The sequence below is a fragment of the Pangasianodon hypophthalmus genome, chromosome 27 (genome assembly GCF_027358585.1).
Source record: "Pangasianodon hypophthalmus isolate fPanHyp1 chromosome 27, fPanHyp1.pri, whole genome shotgun sequence".
NCBI lineage: Eukaryota > Metazoa > Chordata > Actinopteri > Siluriformes > Pangasiidae > Pangasianodon > Pangasianodon hypophthalmus.
The window spans coordinates 13,001,579-13,023,402 of NC_069736.1; the positions used below are offsets into that span (position 1 = coordinate 13,001,579).

General features: G+C 37.1%; 1 protein-coding gene across 5 annotated transcripts in view; it reads right to left on the minus strand.

The window, feature by feature from the left end:
• Positions 1 to 20,297, minus strand: part of garnl3 (GTPase activating Rap/RanGAP domain like 3) — an 84,392-nt gene extending 64,095 nt beyond the window's left edge. For 3 of the 5 annotated variants that reach the window (XM_026921556.3, XM_026921554.3, XM_053230259.1), the window contains exon 1: positions 19,748 to 20,297. In XM_026921556.3, the coding sequence (XP_026777357.2) occupies positions 19,748 to 19,848 (101 nt within the window). In that variant the 5' untranslated portion in view covers positions 19,849 to 20,297. The remainder of the gene's footprint in view (positions 1 to 19,747) is intronic. The other 2 variants (XM_026921550.3, XM_026921552.3) reach the window with 2 other exon arrangements.
• Positions 20,298 to 21,824: the final 1,527 nt, after the last annotated feature.

The window sequence follows — 21,824 nt, forward strand, 5'->3', positions numbered from 1 at the left end:
AGATATTACATTATAAAGTATGTATAATGAAGTAAGTCAAGAGTCATGTATAAGACAGAACCCTTCGACCCTTTCAATATTTTAAATGGGAAAAAAAAAAATATTGGTTCTCTGGCAATCCTGTGACTTTAATTCACTGCCTTCTACTCATTATTTTCAACTTCAGTTTGACAGTTACTTCAATTAACTGTTGTCATTAAGTAACTATAATTCAATTCAATTTTATTTGTATAGCGCTTTTAACAATGGACATTTTCACTGACATAAATGGATTCAAAATACATTGTAAATATGTGAATTTATCTATTAGTGTATTTTTTATCCATGAATCCTAAAATAGTGTACAGACGTAAGTATTTACACAGAGTGCAGGTTTAAAAGTTACTGTTATTTAGTAGGACCATTTCAGTTTATAAGGTTTTTCAGTTTGTAAGATTGATGCTTATACCACAGTGCTGCTGAATGCTCCATTCTGGTTGGTCAGAAGGTGTTGATTAATTTTCTATAACAGCAGATCTGACAAAAACTCTGGCTGCAAGATTTATATTAATTCAAATCTGTGATCAATTCTATAGTAACCACTTGCACATGGACTTGTATTCTGGACACATAATTGTTGTTATTGTGAAGTTTTCTATGAGGAGATGTTTATTTAGCAATTTTGGAAGGAGTCTCCAGTTCCAGTCAGAGGTATAACTATCTTATATCTTATATCTTTAGGTATTTCAGGCTTTGTGTTAACATTTTTTGAGTCTTATTAACTTTATTTAATCCAGTTATAATATAATGCACTGCTTATTTCCATTAAAACTCTGGATTACAATTTACTACGTAGCTGTACTGATATTATAGTTAATTTTTTTTTTTTTACAGAGAAAAGAGAATTAAATACTTCGATATGTGTTTTCTACAAAAGCTAAAAGGCAAAGCGTGGTATAAGGCTGTATAAAGTGACTGATTTCACCTTGACACATGTACGCAGACTGCTTCAGTTGAAAGGTTAAGTCCTTTAATTATGTCAAAGAGGAGGGTCATCCTTCATGGCTTTGTTGAACACATTGACATTTCCTGAGGCGAGTGTGTAGCTCGCTGGCATTTTAGATGTTTTAGCTTTTACTCAAAGTTGGGCCACACAGACTATCACCCCTGAGGAACGACAGCTTCCCAGGGGGCATGTTTAAAATAAAACCAATCAGCCAATCATGTGACAGCAGCACAATGCATAAAATCAAGCAGATACAGGCAAAGAATGTCAGCTGAATTTCACATCAACCATCAGAATGGAGGAAAAATGTGATTTCAGATGATTTGAGTATTTCAGAAACTGCTGATCTCCTGGGATTTTCATGCAGGCTCTAGAGTTTACACAGAATGGTACAAAAAACATCCAGTGAGCAGCGGTTATGGAAACACCTTGTTGATGAGAGAAGTCAGAGGAGAATGTGGTGAGCAGAAAAGCATCTCAGAACGCACAACACATGGAATGTTAAGGCTGATGAGCTACAATCGCAAAAGACCACATCGGGTTCCACTCCTATCAGACAGGAACAGGAATCTGAGGCTATAGTGGTTGCAGGCTTACGGAAAATGTTGCCTAGTCTAATGATTTACTTCAAATTATTTTTAATTAATAATTTACTTTCAGTCTATAACTCGGGTAACAGCCTAGTGATTTCAAAGTGACCTCAACAGTCAATATCACAATAATCATTGAAAAAAACAAAACAAAAAATTGAAAATAATATCCTATTGATCATGTGTGTTGTGAAATATACCAAATATTTAATTGCGGTGAATGTGTTTACGTGACAGGGCAAAGTGAATGTTGTGAGACACTAAAATGTTTTTTCATAATCTATAATGGATGACTCATGGGCAAAGGACGATTCAAGCATGATATGTTAAATGGATTCAGAGATTAATGCAAAAAATAATAAGATATTTGTATTTTAATTATTATATTTCAAGATGAAGTGTATTTATAGTGAGCTAGGACAGGCAAAAGTGCTGTAGATAAGATATTTACCCTGAAAATGCACACAGGTTGTTAGGCAGAACACTTTACCTATGTTTATGTAAATGTCTTTAACTTGTACTTTACATACACATTTGCAAATGTAATATCAATGTTTTTAAGTGTCAAATGTGGTGCAGTAAAAAAGTTTGCTTCCAGTGGAGACATTGGATCACGATGATCATAAACTGTCTATCTATTCGGGAGGTTTAAGGAATGATGTATAAGGCGGAAGGAAAAATATTCCATCTTTGAATGAACTCCAAATCAGTGTGTGACCACGAAATGCTACGCAATAACAAATGATCTGCATTGATTGATTTAACCTTCTATACAGGCCATGTGAGTATGAAATCTCTCAGTAATGTACTTTAATTTTATTTTAAATTTAATTTTAATTACAGGTTTCAGCAAATTGTATGATAGTATTACAATTCTTGGAAAACTGCTATCCATTTGATATCCTGACTATTATATAATTACGTTTTGAATTTCAGTTGTGGAACTAAATACAAAAATGGTTGCAAAGAGGTTTGCAACCATGCATATGTATGTGTGTGTGTGTATGTATATATATATATATATATATATATATATATATATATATATATATATATATATATATATGTGTTTATTTATTTTTAGAGATACATGGTTTTATTGTGGAGCAGCCTGAGTGAAAAAGAATTTTTCACACAATGCATTTTGTGTCAAGGCTATCAAAATGTATTTACAGGTTATTCCACATATTCTGCTTGTGCGAAGAGTTTCCAAGCAGTGTACATGGTATTAAAATTACTCGGAAGCAATTGTAAATAAGCATAAAAGAGCATACAGTGCTAGAACTTTCATTTACTGACCCTCTCTGTCCTCTAGTGGTCACTGCTGCTTATTGCATGATCAGGTTTTACGTTTTAGGCTTTAATGTTTCAATGCATGTTTCACTCTAAAATCAGTTTTAATCTCTAACATGACGTTGAACATGAATACTATTTAGTTCTCGAGTCCTTGGCTCTCAATGAATATGAAAGGAGAAAGTTACAGTCATAAAACAAACTGTAAGAATTAGAAGTAAAGCCTTCACTGCTATACAGCGGTTGATAAATTAGCGACTGTTGAGCTTTTACCTGTTGCGGTGAATTAGGAGATGGTGTTTGCAGTTACATGTATTACGTTACACTCTACTGCAAGTTTGACTTGTAAGAATTGATCATTCTTTGGTTGTCTGGCTGCTTGGGAATAGAGTTTGTAGCACTCCTCATGTTTAAAATACAGTTAAAAAAGGATGTGACAATTGAACACATGCAAATGTAAATGCTGTTCCACGTTCTGCCTTATAAAACACACACCAAAAAAAAAAAAAAAAAAGAAAAGAAAAATATGCATGGCTGTTCATGTTACTTTGTTAATTGTCCTTTAACATATATCAGGTAGGTAGGGTTGCCAGGTCTGTAGTTTTCCTGTGAAATCTGCCATGACCATGACAAGGATACTGATGAATGAATGAATTTTTCTTTCTAAATGAAAGAAATGAAGATTATACTGAATGGGATGCCAGTCCATAGCCGGTCCCTCGAAGTGAGTAGACAAAATAACAGACATCCATAGCAATATATTATCAAGAACCTTATAAGGAGTAGGGGCATCCTTTGCCTCCAGAATGGCTTCAACCCTTCCAACAGTGATGTCATACAAGTAGTGAAAGATTTGTGGAGAGTTGTTGGTCCATCCTTCAAGAAGCAGAAAACAGACGTCTTTTTCACACTCTGTACTACATGACTTCAGATAAAGTTTCAGTGATGTTCTGGTGATTTGGAAGGTAATGGAAGGCACACGATTTTATCCTGGTGTTAATCAAACCAGTCAAGTCAGCAGTATATATGTGGGCTGTGGTTACGATTAAAATATGGTGAAACAACACGTGAATAGTTTCTCAGTAGAAATAAACTAATGTATAATAAGTATTGTACATTTATTTATTAATTCTTCAGTAACTGCTTTTTCAGGTCAAGGGTGCAGTGGATTCAAAGTCTTTTCCAGTGAAGATTATACTGAATGGGATGCCAGGCCAGTGCACACACTATAGGCAAATAAAGGGAAGAACATGCACAGAAACTCCACAGAGACCGGAGCTCAGGACTGAACCAGCGATACTGTAGCTCTGAGGCGGCTATGTTACCCACTGCGTAAGCATGCTGCCGCTTGTAAATTTATATGAAATTAAATTACTTCAATATTTTTATCCTTGTTGTATAAAAGTTAATTTGGCTTACTAATTTGCATACATATTTATTTTGTGACAATTCACAGCAAAGTGTCTTGGTGACTGTTGGCCAGACATTTCTCACGCACAAATTCGTGCTCCCCTATGGCACGTTGCAAAAGCAGGAAGGTACTGTGTCATAGGAAGTCACGTTACACAGTAGGGAGTATACGGCACATTGCCGCTTGAGACATACCAGATCGGTCACTTATCGGTCCCTTAGTGCTGCCTCTAATGAAGTGTTGCACAGCATTAAAATAAGATGTCGTGGTAAACAGAACCAACTTATACGCTCATTCATTGTAGCCCGTCCTCTGTTCATTACAGTCATTAATTTTTGACTGGGTTTCACAAAATATTCATTAAATTTGTGTGTTTAATGGAAATACACAAGCTAATTAAACTTGATAGCATAATTTATATATAAAAGTGCCATAATTCTTTGCAGATTTGAAGCTGAGCAATCAAGGTTTCAATTAGTTAGCCTTCTTACGTGTAAATTTACACACACTAAGGAGCATGTTTTTCCTGAAATTACAAGATTTGCATGAATACCAAATTTCTTGTGTAAATGCCCATATGAAAAATTTATGAATAAATCCATTCTGATGCAGTTTAATAACTGAGGCCCAGTGTGTGCTTAGTCTATCTACATTTATCGTCTGCATTCTGGGGGGAAATAAAATGATAACATATGCCTAATCCACCACATATTTATTACCTTGATGAAAGAACTGTTCAGGAAAACTCTGTGGTTTTAACACTGCTTCATTCAAAAATGATGCTATAGTATTATGTTACTTTATGAATATTACATTATTGTTGGTAATAGTAGGATTATTAGTAGTATATTAATAGTATTGTCATCATTTTTTCTAATTAGACTGGTTTTGTTGACCATTGGATTTGGACTAGTGTTGAAGGGCCTTTTTTGTGACAGGCTTTGTCATACAGACATGGCAACCCTCAGAGCTGGGTAAAGAATTTGAGGTTGGCTTGTATTATCTGCTCTTCCAATTAAGAACGAGATTTTGCTGAAATGTCTCGGAACAGCAATGGGTTTCTCCAGAAATGTGTTATTCAGTGCAATGCCTTGACAACTATGGACAGATATTCCCTAGAGCATAATGAACTACATGCTCTTCCCTTATGTACACTGGGGTCCAAAAGTCTTAGACCACTATTAGACCACTATTTAGACTGAAGCAAATTTGTGACATTGACCATGTTAAATCCTTCTCACAAAAGATCAGATTTTCCTTCTGTCTTATCCATTCCATTGAAGCACATGTTCAGATGACACATGGGTGGGTTTGATCAAACATCAGATGATACATGACATTTTTAACAACCACATGGATACTTATAACTGGTATCACTGATAGCACTATGGTGCAAACACAAGGATAGTTTATATATCCGACAGCATGCAGAAATGTTAGCTGTGTTTATATCTAACATATAATTACACTTTAGAGAGTCAGTAACCTGATTCTCTGGACATTTCTTTTTGGTTAAATTCCCGCCCAGGAGTGACAGCTGGTCATGATATTAGATGGGAGGGCTAAAACCTAAAATCTATCAATAGCTCAACAATCAACCTGTTATTGTTGAGCAGTGCATTATATCATGAGGCTTGATCATTGACAAAAAAGTGATTATGATTACATAGGGACAAACTATTGCACACAATTAAAGACAGACAGGGAAGTGAATTTGTGATTTGCAATTTTTTTTCGTGCTTCAATTTCATAATGCTCTACTAGGTTTATGCTGTGTTTAATCTGAATGCCAAATATGGTAAACAGAAATGTTGTAACCCTTTCATTCAAACCTAAATACACCAAAGTTACAGTTCTTTTGCCTGTCGTTTTGTTTAATTTTTTCTGGATTTACAAAAGTTTCAGAAATGCTGATTTTTTTTCGTACTCGTGTGTGTATATTGAAAAATGCCAATCACCTGTAAATTACCTGGCAAGTGTGCAGCACAGCTGATCTGCATTTGGCGACGCCTACAAAACTCCATAAAAGGCAAAGCTCTCAGCACTATAATGACAAGTAAATAAATGACAACATTTTCTCAGAGGTAGAAGTGAAAGTGTTTTTGAGAATAAAAATATCTATTACATGTTGTTGTTACACTCCCAGTGGCTGAGTTGGTTCCCTGCCTGGGAATCGAACCCAGGCCGCAGTGGGGAGACCATCAGGGACCCTAACAATATCTATTACATAACATAATAAAAAACCCCAAAACCCCTAAAAAGACTAAAATCTGGAGCAGAAATATATATATAAAAAGTGAATTAGATGTGAATTAAGTGAGATGTAAAGAAAATGGTTTGGCATGAAACATAAAAAAATATATACAACTACTCTACCAAGTTGCTCATGGACAACAAGGACATCACATAGAAACTTCTATTTTTTTTTTATTCAAAGCAAAGTGTCTCGACGACTGTTGGCCAGAAATTTTTTTCGCACACAAATTCGCAGTCCCACATGGCATGTTGTAAAAGCAGTAAAGCATCGAGTGCCATAGGAAGTCACGCAGCACACTAGGGAGTATACGGCACATTGCAGCTTGGGACATACCAGATCAGTCACTTATCCATCACTTAGTGCTGGCTCTAAAAAATGGAAACAAATGTGGGTTTTTTTGGGTTTTTTTTTTTCGGAAATTACATAATTTTCACGAATACCAAATTTTTGTATAAATCCTCATATGAACGATTTATAAATAAATCCATATGTATCTAGCTTAATAACTGAGGCCCAGTGTCTGCTTAGTCTATCTATATTTACGTTCCGCATTTTGGGGGGAAATAAAATGATAGAATAAATTTAACTCTATTTAACATGCACCTATAAAAATATCTATTACATCTGGTGATGTGTTACAGATGTAAATTGTGAAAGATATTTACCCAAACAGATATGAGATTTAGGAGGAGTTTCACTATGTATAATCACCTGACAAGACTGTCACTGACAGGCTGCATGAATCTACAGTCTGGGCTAGAAAGAAATCAGCCCCAGCCTTGCTTCTAAATACCATTCCGTGTGTTCTTCTTATGAAGGATAATCCACATTAAGACAGTCCTTAACAGCAAATAATCTGAGGTGGCTGCCAAAAATGAAACCTTCTATTGATCTATTGATGTCTTTTTAGTTTTGAAAGGCAGGGGGCTCTGCTAGCACATTTATAGCAGCTGCTCCTGTTGCGCAGTAGTAGTACATAGTTTCATTTAAATATCATAAATTGTGAAAGAATGCTAGGCAGTTAGGCAGTGTGATCAGAAAATGTAATATTGACACATACTTTAGCACACACACACACACACACACAAACACACACACATATGGATGCTCTCTGCCCTTATGACCGTGTTTAAAGTGCACACTCCTCCTGTGAATGCACCATGTGTTAAAAAGTCAAACACTAGCATTTTAAACAACAAAACCACCATTTTGTTTCTCATCGTCCAGCTTGGTAATAGCGGGTAACATTATTTTCTTTTCCCCTTCCTGGAGAGAAATGAAAAAAAAAAAAAACACTAATGTGTAGGTATGCGTCTTTAAGCCTTAAATGGAAGCAGATGTGGCAAGCGGAGCGCTGAGTTTACACAGAGCTGTAATCAGAGCAAGCCTCATTCTTTTATTCCTCTGCCTGATTTCTTCTATTTTTTCCCCCACAAATGAGTAGAAAAACGCAGGCCACACAGCTGAGAGTGATTAGCCTTACCCATAGTGTTTGGTTTTATCTAAAGGCCATGGTCAGAGGGTAAGAGATTGAAAGAATGCAGAGTGATTGTCGGTCTGTCTTTATCTCTTGCAGGCTTTAATTTTAAAAAAAAATGAAGGTAGTTCTTTAAAAACACTGGTTGTGGCATAACCTCTCTCAGTGAAAAATGCTGGCAAGACATTGGGGGACATGTTTAAACACACTTGCACTTGATCGAGCACACATACGCATTATGAATCACATGAACTGTCTGGCATCCCTGGAAGTGTCAGCATGATGAGTCTCTTTCTCTCCCTATGTTTATACACCGCTTTCTCTGTCTGGAAATGTAGGGCTGCACAATTTCACTACATATAGTGTGGTCCAAATGTTTGCACTCACTACCAACATGGATTAAATTTTTGTCCATTTATCAAGCAAAATATATGATTCTCTATTTTTTTTTTTTTAATCTTGTTGATTGAAAGCAGTAGTCATAAAAACACATTAAGAGTAATGACAATAACAATTGATATTATGTTAGGAGCCATTGTATGTTACCATGAAATCAATTGCATTGCAATTGAAAATTGATCATTTTCAAAAATTATGCACAAATGATCCAAATTTATACCACAGTGATGTTGAATTCTCAATTCTGATTGGTCAGACGATGTTGATTCATTTTCTGTATAACTGCAAAAATAGACGATTTCTGACAGATCTGTTTAAACTATAAACAAATAATTTGCTGTGGTGTACGAGTAATTTAAACACTTTGCAAGGTGCTGTTATAGGAGAATAGTTAACTCTGGAGAGATAACATCACGCCACCTCAGTGTTGATTTTCCTACAACAGCACACTCCACTATGCTTTACTGCTTACATATTACATTTTCTATGTAAATTACTCTAAAGCTAAAGGTTCTATTGTAAATAATGTATTCTTGAGTAACAAGTCAACTGAGCACAACTGTTTTTATTTCATATATTGTAATAATAATAATAATAATAATAATAATAATAATAATACAGTTCTTGGTAATGGTACCTGTAGTTTTATCATTAATCCTCTGAAAGCAAAGTGTAGCAAAACAAACTGGAAAGCATGCTGTGGGTCCATGTGCAAAAGTTTATTTACAATGTAGACGGCCAAATTCAAATCGCAATCCAAACAGCCATGTGATTAAACACGCAGACATTTGCAGAGAAGCTATCCAAAAACTAAAAGCAAACAAAGGTAAGCAATGATCAGAGCACAGCCAATCAGAGAAACAGCCAATATAACACAGCTCAGAAGTTACGAAATTGTGCAAATCTTCACAAAGTGTGGAGGGGCAGAAAGAAAACCTGACTTCTTGTAAATGAGGTGCAGGCATGGGTTCAGGTGAAGTCTATCAACTACTGCAGAGACTGCAAACTAACATTTCTGAAGGTCTAGCTACATTAAATTCCTTACCTTCAAAGATCCGGTTAAGTGACTAACACGACTGAATGCAACCATTACCTTTTAATGCTAAACCACTGATTAGTTCAAACCAATTAGTTCCAGGAGTGGAAAATACTTAGATAATTGTAATTAGTTAATATTTCTAACTTTCTTGAGTATTATTAAATTGAATATTTTTAATAACTGCACACTATACATCAATCAAATGGGTTCAATTTAGCATCCATTCATTTCAGTATAGCATCCAATCCAAGTTCACCAGTGTGGAAAAATAGTGCCTGTCACCGTCTCATGGTACACAATATAGTTATCACTATAGCTGTTCACGTGCAACTGAGGATAGATAAGCCATATCTATGTGGAACTTGAGGATGAACAGCCCTGGCCCTACCTCAGTAAAATGTTTCAATATGCTGGAATAAACGAAGACTCGTATAAAATGAGGCATCTCCTTTGCCTCCCTAGTTGATGTAACCACAAGTTGAGGTAAGTTTTGCAAATTTGCTTTGCCTGGCTATATTTAACTAAATGTATCCTGTTTTTTGTTTTTTGCTAATGCAAGGTTAGACTAGCATTGATTTCAGTATCTAACATAATGGGCTACTTGCGCAAACACTTCCACATTATAAACACAACCACTTTTCATCCACTATAATGGCAACGCCACTATTTTACACCTGGTGTCTGTAGGAGCCCTGAAAAATAAACACCAATGACATTCATCCTATATGTAAGAACACTTGCAAAGCTCCTTTTAGTAAGCTGGCTTTATCACACACACACAACTATCAAGGTAAGAAAATACCCATTAATAGAAATGAACACCCAAGCTAACGTTAGCCCACACAGTTCAGTGCAAAAAAGACTGGTTGAGTTACAAAAGATGTGTAGAGAGCAAGTCAAATTCTAAGTCAAATTCTAGCTCATGCAAAATAGTTGTTATTTAAATGACTTCTGATTAATTCATTAACAAAGTACAAAGCATTAGTCATGCGTATGACCAGCAAACATACGGAGATTGAAGGATATTTTCAGGCAAGACAGTGTAGCTGCTTTAAAACAAAAAAACATCCAACAGTTTTAGATACATAATAAAATTTACTTTTCACATGAAAACATGACATTAAGTTAATTTCAGGTAAAATGTTTACATATTACTTTTCAATACTTAAATGCATGAAAAAGTAGCAATTTTTTTACTTTCAAATTAGTACATTTTTGGCTGGATACTTTCGACTGAGTACGATTTTTCTGCATTATCTATACTTTCACTTGAGTATAATTTCTCAGTACTTTTTTTTGTATTAATTACCTCTGATTAGTTCATGGCTATAAATAAAGAGGTTGTGTTCTGTTGTGCGGTGCTGTTTTCATGTTCCATCTTTGACTAGCGCCACATACAGTGAACAGATAAGCCTGATTAGAAGATAAGATGTTTTGAAATTGAAACAGAGTAAACATATACTACTGTCTATTCTTCCTTAAAAATTCATGTTTTCATTGTTGCCTTTTTTGAGAAACTTCCTTTCTCACTGAGCCAAATGCGTATGATTGGCTGCTACAGAGGATCTGCTGCATAAGCCATTCATGTTAGCAAAAAAAACAAACAAAAAAAAACAAAACAAACTAGATTCGCTGAACTACAGACAGTTTTTTTTTTTCTTCTATGTTACACCCTATGAAATACTTTGCAGAATTTGGCCTACACTCTGCCATGACGCAAAAATATTTTGTGTAATTTTGACACAAAAATATCAGTGACTGATGTTGTTTGCACTGTTACATCTCAAGGTAAGTCCTACTTGACAATCTCATTTAGTTAGCTAAAGATCTCTTTATGACCTCATCCCCAATCTGATGTCATATTTGCTGAGATCTTCACTGGTAGCATGGAAGACAGCTGGGTTCTTGCAAATAGTCTAGACCCAATCAGAATGTTTGTACACATACAGATGGGCAGTACTTTTGGGTAAACAACTCATATCTTACAGCAGCTTGTTATAAGTAGCAGTAAATACGAATGTAACAGAAGTGAAGCTTTAATTTACAGACTCCTCCAATTAATCTAATACAATTTTAACGCATCGCTTTATAGATGCGGCCCGCAGTACTGACTCTGCTATATACACTGATATATACACTGATAATGTTCTGTGCCATTAGCGTAACAGATACTTGGCACCAAGACCATTTCATGAGTCCTATATCATCTGGTGCAAACATGCTTGATGTGAGGGTTATCTTTTAGCTAGCGTTCTAAGTATCACATTCAACATTTTTTGTCATTGTGCAGAGCCAATGAAATGCAGTTTTTCGCATATCCCAGCTTGCTAGGAAGCTTGGGTCAGAGCGCAGGGTCAGCCATGATACGACGCCTGGAGCAGATGTAGCTAAGGGCCTTGCTCAAGGGCCACTCAACCACTCAGCCACCACTACCATAACCAGTTAGCTAAGTAACCAGTTAGCTCATTACCATTGGCTTTTAAGCTCTTTACTGTGATCCTACTGTGTGTTTAAACATCTCCACGTTGTAAATCACTCATACCATGGTCTAACTGTGTTTATTCTGTGAGATCAGGACACTGCAAAAGAGTAGCAAACCTGGCTAATACTAACTGGATAACTAAAATACAAGGACTTGTTGAAGGGGAAAGGAGTTAGTCTGCAAAATGTCCAGGGAGCTCTGTGTTTTATGAGCCATCTGGCTCAAGGACAAGCCCTTATTGAAGGGGAAAGACTACTCTCTGTTATGATGTCTGTTAATTCATATCAGAAAATTTGGGACTGGGAATTGGCTCTACTTCTTTTTTTGGGCGCAATGGGCCTCCTTTATCAAACTGGTTACAAGCGGTTACATAAAATTCCTTACTGACAAAACTCTCTATAAGGAGCTAACATGACTGAATGCGGATGACACTTTCCTTTTATTGCTTAACTATTAACTATTAGTTTAAGGCTATAAATAAGACAATCTGAAGTGTTTATGTTTTCAGGGTGTTCACTGTCTCAACTGCTCCACCAGTTATTATTTTTGTACCTGCCTATATGATATTTTCTAATAAACTTAGTTGGTTCAATTTTGCAAAATATAAACAATTTAGTAATGTAAGCCATCATGACTCTGACCAGGATAAAGCTGTTACAGAAAATGGATGGATGGATGAATGAATGAATGAATGAATGAATGAATGAATGAATGAGGTAAATGCATCACAAGTCACATGAGCAACCTGTATATTCCCATGTTAATGAACGTGGACTTTCTTTGTCCCCACAAACTTCATATCTGTATTTGTCATCATGTCACTTCACTAATCAGGCCAGGGAGGGTAACTGAAATAAAAAATAAACAGAAACCCCTGATTTATCTGAGCTAGCATATGACATGTGCATATGAAGAACTCCCAGTTTGACTCACAGCAGCTCATTAGCATTAGAGTCCTTTCCCTCCTTTGACTCAATATTATTCTTTATTCTTTATTCTGAGTATTGTAAGTGTGAGTAGGAATGAATGCACCAATCTGGAACCAATACTGGCTTCAAAGTCTAAACTGACATTTTCTTATCTATTCCAGTGATGGATTTTATGCCAGAAAAATGTGACAAAACACAACATTGCTCTGAACATAAAGCTTGTCTTAAAACTTGTCACCATCACACCTGTTAAGATTTGCAGAAGTCATGAACAGAAGCTTGCAGAGAGTCACTCAGTTAATGTGAGGATATCGACATTGGATAAGTATTATGTACTAATGCAGTGTATCCCTATGATGAAGAGAAAGATGGAACCTGGTTTCAATACAGAACACAAACACACTGTGTATTTCAAGACATTTTTGATGACAGACACCAGTTCAGATGGCAGTACCAGTTGCAGGGCTTATGGATGGCATAAATGGCACCGATGGACTAACTGATTGGCCTACAGCTATAAAAATGCACAATTTCTTTGAATTATTGATGTCAAACATTAAATTCCCATTAAAGGAGCTTTGCCAGGGAACTTTGGCAGCAAGTCCTAAAAAAGACATTAAGTTATTGTAAGCAAGAAAAAGGGAGTGAAACAAAAAGGGGTCTGTATGAACATGTGAGATGTGTGTGTGTGTGTGTGTGTGTGTGTGTGTGTGTGTGAGAGAGAGAGAGAGAGAGAAATTACTTTAACAGACATAGCAGCAGATCTTCAGACTGGATTTGGTGACTACTGCCAATTCACATACATATGGAAATACTGCACACCACATATGTGTGTGTGTGTGCGTGTGTGTGTGTGTGTGTTTGTGTGCAAAGTCGTGTATTTTTTAAATACATTAATTACAGTGTACCTAGCTTTTTTAATATGATGTTAAAACAAAAGATGGCACAAAACAAAGAATAAAACATGACGGGGTGTCATGTGACCCTAAGTGTTTTTTTTTTAAATCTGTTAATGTAAAGCATCTGCCACAGATGTTTCTGTGTAAGTTATAGAAACAATGGGCCTCATGTATAAAGCTGGATATAAATGGATTTTTTTTACTAAATCATTTTTCATTTGAAAATTCCATAATTTCAGAAAAATTATTTTTTATCCTACTCATGCTCCTGCATAAGAATTACAAATGTATTTGCTGACTGATCAGCTTCAAATTAGATATGTTAATTTGTGAAACCCAGTCATTTCTATTAATGTCAATTAAAAATATATGAAATATGAAAAATATAAGAAAGAAAGCCAATATAAATCCATACATGAGAGACAAATAATACTTATTTAAAAGTTATTCTGTTAAGAAGAAGAAAGGAGGACATGCTGCAATAGCTCAGATGGTGTGTAAGGCAGTTCCCATGACATCATATTTTAATTCTGTGCAATAATTTATTACCACCAGTACTAAGTGAATGATAAGTGACTGATCTGGTATGCCTCAAGCTGCAATGTGACGTATACTCCCAATTGTGCTGCGTGCCATCATCGTCGTCCTTGTGCCTCAAGCCATGTGCTTTTTCAACACAGCATTATCACCAAGACACTTTGCTTTGAATAAAAAAATCATAGCAGTTTCCCTGTGCAGTGTGCTTGGTGTGTCCGATCACAAGGGTACAGCAGATATATTTTTTCTCTGTTTTACATCCAACCATTTTCTTTTCTTTTACAAATCTGGCAGAAATTTTATTTTGGCTTATGCAAACATATATATATTAATATATTATTATATATTATTATATTATTATAATATATATGGGTGCATTAATATAAACCTTGCAGTTGGCACTACTGTCATAGAAAATTAATAATCACCTTCTGACCCATCAGAATCTATAATTCAACAGAGTTCTGCTAGAAACCACATTAGTGTTGCAATAATTTTCACATCAAGTCACACTTTCTTGAATTCTCATGCTCTATTTTTTTTTTTTTTGCAATACATATCACTCTGACACAGACCATATCTTATTTTATCATATTTTTCATTCTAATCACATCATATTTAATAGCAATGGAAATTATTTTATTTATTATTTTAAAAATTTTAAATACCTCCTTTAAAAAAGATGTATAGTAATATGGACACTCAACCTGATGCTTGGTTTCTGATAGCAGACGATGATAATCTCTGTAGCATAAATATCTGTTAAGGAAACTGCACCAAGCATATGGACTGGAAAAATCCATTTCATCCTTATAGCAATCCTTATTAAACATCATTCCTTTTTTCGGACTATTCCACTTTTGAGTTAAAAAAAAATCTCAAATGTATCACTTTAACACAAATCCAACATAAACACTGGATGGAAACAGTGGGTGGTGCTTGTGTAAAAACATACATGTACCACCTCCGTGTTCTTGGACATCAGTCAAGTTTGCCCTTTTTGTAAACAATTAGCTCACAGTTCAGTAACAAGCACCAGGCTACAATTAGATGTGTCAATTAGATTGTTCACACAATCCAGTAACAAAATAGCATTTTTTTTTTTATATCTACCCTATATCCACCCTATCTACCCATGCTTTGTCCTGAAAAATAAATGCCTTTTTTAAATTGGGAGTTTATTATTTTGTAAGGTCTGCATAATATTATATAGAAGAGAGATTCCCAACCTCTTACAACATCCCCATTACACCACAAAAGCTCCTGTGCTCACAAAACAAGCTGGTCCATCACATTTATCTAGCTTACCTTGTGCTGTCCTGTGAGTCAGTTAAACCTCAAAGTTGATACTTGAGTTTACTTTTGAACTACTGATAACTGCACTTTCCCACATTGCTGCCACTTTTTTCTTTTCTTGTTCCATCCCTTATCCATGCGATTTCTCCTTTACGCCACATTACAAGGCCACAAAAAGGTCAATTTTAGATGATATTTTTTAGTAAAGTGATCAGGTTTTTTTTTTAGGTTAACATAACAGCCATAATAACATCATCTTTAGTGATTATTTTGTACAAAAACACAGACTACCTGCAGTACCATCACATCCCACTGGAAGGCTGCAACACACAGGGTGAAAACCACAGATACAGAGACACATACTGTTGACTCAAAGTCTCACACCTCTGATGGGGGAGAATCTCTGTTATGTTATTACCATTAGCGAAGAGGAAGTTTCAGTCCATGGGGAGGATATAGGCACTTTGACACATGCAACCTTTTCTGCAAATGTAATTGCACTTTGGGTTTTAAAGGCGAACTATGCATTCGCCAGTATTACATTTTCACAATGTAAATATTGGCTTTAAAAGATACCATAAGTGTTACTGGTTCTCAATGAGCAGCAATTTACCATAAAAGACTTAAGCATAAACTGCCCATAAAAGTATGTTACTTGATAGATTCTCAGGAAAAGTCTACAGCAGCCTAGCACTTACTTTTGCCTTGCTGTTGATCTCTTATTAAGTAGGTAAACAATTTTAATTTTAATTCAGGGATTGAATTAAGGGGAAGTGTCTGGACCCCCGAAATTCGAACCAGAGACACCATAGTTTTCTCCATAATTAGACTGAGGCAAGTCCACCAGTGACGGCTGGTTGTGATATAAGATTTCAGGGCTAAAATCTTGACAATGAAACTATTAGGGTTGTGCAATGCATTATATCATGAAGTTTCATTGATTACATAACAAGAATGATGTGGGGCAAACTATCACACATGCATGCACACACACACTCAAAGGCAGATAGGCAGCTGCAGTTGTGATTTCTTTCTTTTTTTTTTTTTTTTTTAAGTGTTTCAGTCTGTACTGGGTTTATGCCATTTTTCCACCGAACACCAAACATGGTAAACAGAAAAGTTCACTTAAACCAAAAACACTAAACTTACAGTTCTGTCATCTGTCCTTTCGTATAGTTTGTACTTTGATTGAACAATATGTGCTTAGTCTATCTACTTTTAGTTACTGCTCCAAACGCATTCTGAGGCTGAGGGCATAAATAATCCACCTTGTTCATGTTCATTATACCTGCCACTGTATTTCACATGTGCCTTCTCAGTCACTGCTTGTGGTACAGATGGAGATGAAATCTAGGAGGCGTTTCACTCGGTGTAATCACCTGACACGGCTGTCACTGACAGGCAGCATTAATCTACCATCTACGCTTGAAAAGAATCAGCTCTAGCATCACTTCTTCATACCATTCTGTGTGTTTTTTTCTCTTACTATCATTGGTGGTGCTGTTCAATTCAATTCAGTTCAATTTAATTTTATTTGTATAGCACTTTTAACAATGGACATTATCACAAAGCTGCTTTACAGAAATATATATTTATATAAATATAAATTTATCCCTAATGAGCAAGCCGGTGGCAAGGAAAAACTCCCTGAGACGACATGAAGTAGAAACCTTGAGAGGAACCAGACCCAAAAGGGAATCCCTCCTCATCTGTGTGACACTGGATTGTGATTATAAATAATTTCTCTTCTATAACTCTATACTATATAGTCAAAAAGTGGTAATTGTGTTAACAAGAACATATGAGCTTATGAGAAACTTATGAGTATGATCATCAGAGTCATTTCTACTGAAATTATTACCTTTCAGATCCACATTGTTGCTTTCAGTTCCACAAAAGTCCAAAACAATCCACCGTAGCTGTGCTAGCCCATTTATACAAGCCGCCCTTGGAGTCTTTCTGTTCAAGAAGCTCACACAACAGACAGTAATATCTACATTTTAAATATAAATTTCCTTACATTTTCTATAAGATTCCGTAGCTGTACCTTAGCTGTCTGACAACAGCAGCAAATTTGTCAAATATGTGCTCATATCCTTGACAACCTGGGTTGTTAGGTTAGTTAATTGCTTATTTTTTTTATTCATTTGGCGTGCTAAGTTCTATCAACTGAATTTGCGCCTATTCGTCTTGTTAAACACAGTATGTATGTATATTTTCACAGCTTTATTACATCAAATATTAGAATACAGAATACACCTGCATCCCATAGGAAATATTTACTTTCTGCTCAGTGAACGTGCATCATTCCTTGATTGAAGGGTCCTGCTTTTAGTCATGGTTCAATTTATTATTATTATTATTATTATTATTATTATTATTATTATTATTATGAGTGAAGTTTTTGAATGTGCTTATGGTTTCAAATTTTCACCATATGATAACATTGCGTAATAATATCATGCTTTCATATTATCACTGTTTTAATCACCCATTTAGAAACACACAAACAAATTAAAGGAAATATTTATTACACATTCTTTGTATATAAGTCTCTTGGCTCAAAAAAAAGGGAAAAAAAAGATCAAATTCCCTAATTGTTCTTGAGAATGACTTTTCCATAAAATCTCTTATGTTGTCAGTATTTATCATGTAGTCATTATAAGCTGAAAGAGAGTGGCTGTGAGGAAAGGCAGCGCTCTAAGTGTTCAGGGCTGCTTAGCCAAAAATAGAGTTGTTTTGGTTAGTTCTGGTCAGCAATGCCATGTTCTTCTGTGCGATTTGATAGCCATCGTGTATGATACAATTGGGAATGCGCAGACATAGCAATGTAACGTGTTTACAGTGGTTGTTGATTACACAGCCAAAGGGTTTCCAGAGCAGTCACATGGCAGTGTTGAGAAACAGAGATTGTTGGAGTATGAGTTTAGTCAACAGTGAGGTAACAGTCTAATCATACCATGACTAACCATGAGACCGTAACAGCTCTACTCACCACAATTTCTCCTTATACGTTCCAACACACCTATTATGAATCACTTATTGTGAAGTTTTCTTCTTTTTTTTTTTTTTTTTGGCTAACAAAAGTGTGCCTCAGTGAATAGTTCTCTAAACTACTGATCAGAAGGTTATGAGTTCAAATCCCAGTACTGCCAAGATGTCAGTGTTGGCCTCTTTATCCTCATCTGCTCAGCTCAACTGTAAGTCGATTTGAATAAAGTGCCTGCCAAATGAATAAATGTAAATGCAAAGGACAAAAGGAATATAATTGCTCACAGCTGCCCTTTGAAGCATGATGGCCTCCATGAGTAATCTATATGGCATTTGGGAGCTCAAGCTTGATCTTTTGCAGATGAGCCCAACTGTGTTACTTTATGGCTTGGAATCTTGTAGTTTGTTTATCTACCTGCTCTCTCTCTCTCTGTCTCTCTCTCTGTCTCCCTGTCTCTCTCTCTCACACACACACACACACACACACACCTGATTCAGCTCTGGAGCAGGGAATATTTGCTGGTCTCCAGTAATACAGGTCTAGAGTTGGGCTGCCTGGATACTGGAAGCACTCAATCAAACTGACACCCGCATGCACAACAACACACAGCCCACTGATGCAGCCACACACACACACACACACACACATACACACGCGGTACCGATGCGGCACGGCGACACCCCACTGAAGGCACTTGTGTTTTATGGCATGACCTTTCACGTGACTCTTGAATGCATTCATCTAAATTGCTGTATTGACATAAATGCAGCAAAGTGCAACTACCGTATCAATATTAATGCGCTTTAGCGCGCGCGCGCGCTCCTTCTGGTCTATCTGACGAGCGCGAGCACTCGGGGCATGCACACTTTAGATAGTGGAATGGTACGATGCGTGTGACAGCTGAGCGTGAACTTTTTCCTCCCTACACATCAATTTGTCCCATTCCTCTGACACGCGATGGGAAACTCAAGAAGACGAGGTGGCCAAAATTGGCTCTGAGCCTAACGCATAAGGCTACACACGACGCTGCTGTACAGGTCCGGTAACGGGAACAGATGCGGTGTTCCCCGGCAAAAAAAAAAATAAAAAAAATCCCCACTCTGGAATCCCAGACCAAGCCCGACACATGCAAATAAGATCTCCCTTTAGCTCTGGACTCACCTCGTAATCTCGAAGCTGCAGCCTTTCCTCAAGAGGAGGGCTCTTTTCCGCATGAGCCCCGCTTTCTCCCGTCCCAGGTACACGTTAATGTCCGAATTCATCCTGCTTAATATCCACGGATCCACAGTGGACGACAAGAGGGAGGAAAATCTGCAGAGATCCCTCCTGATCTAGCTGTACCAGCGCGCAAAGAAACGAGAGAGAAAAAGAGAGGGGGAGAGAGACAGAGAGAGTGAAAACACACACACACACACACACAGAGCGCGCGCGGAAAGTCAACCCGAAGACTTGCCCAGTCTGAGGAAGAAACGCACACAAAAGACGGCTTTACGCGTGCACCGTGCACTGGAAGCGCCTCCCAGACTCCATCCAGGCCAGAGCTCGCGCCTCAGGTGCGGGTGTTAAACAAGTTCTGCACGTGCTTAAGGCAGAGAAAGCCGAACCCAGCCGCTGTTCTCCGATCCCAACCGCCGTCTAAACGGTCGGTGTTCCACTAGCTAAGTGTGCTGAGTCTGCGCGGTCCTAACGTCTATCTGTACGAGCTGCATAATGGACTCCTGTGGGCTGTTCATAAAACATAGCAGACCATGTTCTGCGTTCTGTACTGCGGGTTATTGATGAGTAAGTACGAATATGATGCACAAGGGACTTAAAATGCATTATTTATTTTTTCTGCAAGACTACCTGCCTACCCGCAAATTTGCCCAATGCACTTTCATCCACACTCTCTCATTCTCTCTCTCATTCTCTCTCTCTCTCCACACTGTTGTATTACTACCTTCAGCTGATGTGTGTATTACTGTAGCTAAACATTATTATGCCTCACTTCCAACAAACCCTAACCTTAGTACTCAAAGGCAGATGTGGCCTAATGGATAGAGAGTCGGACTTGCAACCTGAAGGTGAACCTGAAGGTTGTGGGTTTGAGTCTCAGGTCCGGCAGGGATTGTAGGTGGGGGGAGTGAATGACCAGCGCTCTCTCCCACCCTCAATACCACGACTGAGGTGAGACCCTTGAGCAAGGCACCGAACCCCCAACTGCTTCCTGGACTCCACAGCAAGTACACTATCAGTCTATAAAACTCTGTTGGGGAGGTAATATAGTACGAAAAGCACACAGACATTTTATTAAAGTGCTAATTTAAGTACTTCAGGAAGAGGTAGGTCTTTAGACTGCCAGTGACTCGGGGAAGTTCATTCCACCACCAAGGTGCCAGAACAGAGAAGAGTCCTGATGCATGCCTTCCTTGTACCCTGAGAGATGGCGGGACCAGTTGAGCAGTGCTAGATTATAAAGAATTATTAGTTTACAATGTGAAATGAGTTCTCACTTTGATTGCCAGCATCATCCACATCAGCCACTGTCTCATCTGTGGTTAACTTGTGGCATTTAAACACAAGCCTCACTGTCATCTCTTCTCTCCACTGAGATCTGCTTGTACTAACATTGATAGGGAAATAATCACTGACTCGTTGACTCAGTTCTGTTCTTTTGACTAAATTTCTTGTTATTAATGTCTTTTTATGAGGTCATTTTAAAACTTTGTCCATCGTCATCTGTACAGTGTGGGTAAGCACTCTTCTCTGTTTGGATAATGATGTAATGGCTCAGGAGCATCACAGACATTTTGAGAACCAGTACCTGATTACAAACTGATTTGATTATGTCCATTTTGCCATGCAACTATCCAAAATCCTGTTTAAATAATAAGCACACACAAGGTTTTAGATGTCTTTCAGCAGACTGACTGCATTTACTGTTGCACTTGATAAACTGTCTCCTTACTTGATGTGATCTTTGAGGGCAGATGCCAAGGCAAGGTTAGAGAGCAGTATCTCAAGATACTTTTACCACTATGCTGAAATTTTCAGTTATTGGGACTTCCTGGGACCACTGACTGACCCTCTTGCTTGGTGGACCATGTTGATTTCAAACAAGCCCCCCATTATGGGAGGGCAAGATGTTGTCCTGAGAAAGGTAGGGACCCAGAGGATCTATCCATGTGGAAAAGGTCTATTTGATCAAAATGTATTGGTCAAGAACATACATTTGTGTTTTGCACCCAGGCATTATTTA